Source organism: Eurypyga helias, unplaced genomic scaffold (assembly GCF_000690775.1).
Source record: "Eurypyga helias isolate BGI_N326 unplaced genomic scaffold, ASM69077v1 scaffold22612, whole genome shotgun sequence".
NCBI lineage: Eukaryota > Metazoa > Chordata > Aves > Eurypygiformes > Eurypygidae > Eurypyga > Eurypyga helias.
This window is the reverse complement of record NW_010236874.1, coordinates 3,022-4,474: the sequence shown is the minus strand read 5'-3', so window position 1 is coordinate 4,474 and position 1,453 is coordinate 3,022. Positions and strand designations below refer to the sequence as shown.

General features: G+C 63.4%; 1 protein-coding gene across 1 annotated transcript in view; it reads right to left on the bottom strand.

The window, feature by feature from the left end:
• Nucleotides 1-1,453, bottom strand: part of LOC104506337 (cationic amino acid transporter 3-like) — a 4,884-nt gene that overhangs the window by 1,602 nt on the left and 1,829 nt on the right. Inside the window, exons 4-7 of the mRNA XM_010147259.1 lie at nt 969-1,191; nt 656-795; nt 474-576; nt 9-177 (exon numbers count right to left, since the gene is read on the bottom strand). Of these exons, the coding sequence (XP_010145561.1) occupies nt 9-177; nt 474-576; nt 656-795; nt 969-1,191 (635 nt within the window). The remainder of the gene's footprint in view (nt 1-8; nt 178-473; nt 577-655; nt 796-968; nt 1,192-1,453) is intronic.

Sequence of the window (1,453 nt, the reverse complement as noted above, 5' to 3'; positions counted from 1 at the left end):
GAGAGCGCGGTGGGGGTGTCCGCAGGTGGGTTGAAGAGAGTCTCCAGGGACAGCACCTCTTTCTGCTGCGCGCTGGCGGTGGTGACAGTCGGGTTCATGATCACCCTCTCCTCCTCGTTCCCATTCAGTTCCAGCATTTCCATGGCCTTCGGGGATTTCAGCTGCTCGGACTGGTACCTGAGCAGAAGGGATAAGCTTCAGCAGAGCCCAAGGAAATTCCCAGCCCAGGGGACTGTGGGCAGCACCCTCATACCCCTCCTGCTCCACGTGCTGCTCTGGCAGCCGCCCCATGCCAGCCACCCCACAGATGTGCCCAGAGACACCACGCAGGTTCCTGTGAGCAGCTTCCATCCTGGGGGCTGATGCTTTCCCAGCTGCATCCCCCAGGGAAAAGGCTGTAGCCACAAGCCCTGAGCTCGACACAAGGCACATCCCCCCACCCCCAGCACCGGCACGTGAGAGAAGGCACCCACCGGAGGATGAGCACGCACACAGCGACTAGGGAGTAGGCCAGCAGCGTGCCGATCGACATGAGGTCCACCAGGTCCTTCAGGTTAAACAGGAAGGCCATCAGCGCTGCAACAAGGACACACAGCATGAGCACGGCTCCAGAGCGCCGCGGGAGCGAGCGCAAGGTGACGGTTGGGAGCCTTACCTGCTACGAACCCAGAGGTGACGGTGGCTACCAGAGGGGTCTTCGTGTGGCTGTTGATGTTGGAGAGGGGCTTGAAGAGCAGCCCGTCCTCCGCCATGGCATAGATCACACGGGGCATGGGGAACATGGAGCCCAGCAAGCTGCCGTGGGGAGAGATGGCTCAGGGCCTGCCGGGCGCGCTGTGCACACCCACAGCCCAGATGGGATGGGACCGGCTCTGCGAGGAGCAGAACAGCAGCCGGATGGGGCAAACCCCTGACCCAGCTGGTCCCCATGCTATGCCGGGCGGTGCCAGGGATGGAGCCTGACCTACCTGGTGGAGAGGGCACAGAGCGAGCCGACGGCAACAGCATAGCGGGCAGGCTCCCAGTGCACCGCCTTGAAGGCCTCAGGGATGGGGCTCTCCTTGTTCAGGAGGAAGTAGGGCACCATGAGGGTCAGGGCTGCAGAGACCCCAAAATAAGCCACGAAGCAGATGAGAAGGGACACGATGATGCCAATGGGGATCGAGCGTTGTGGGTTCCTGGCTTCCTCCCCTGTGCAGAGACAAGAGATTGCGTCCATCCCTGCTCCACACAGCACGGAGCAGCTGGCCCTTGGGGAACAAAGCGCAGCAGGGACCTTCCATGGCAGCGTGGGACAAGAAAGCAGCAGGCAGGGGCTGTGGGAGGAGGAGGACAAGAGGTCCCCAGCCCTGCTGCTGCGCTGGCAGAGGCTCTGGCACTGCCGAGAGCAGAGGCACGTGGCTGCAGCCCTGGCTTTCAGGCATGCGGCTGGGCACCCAGCCGCGCCCACCCC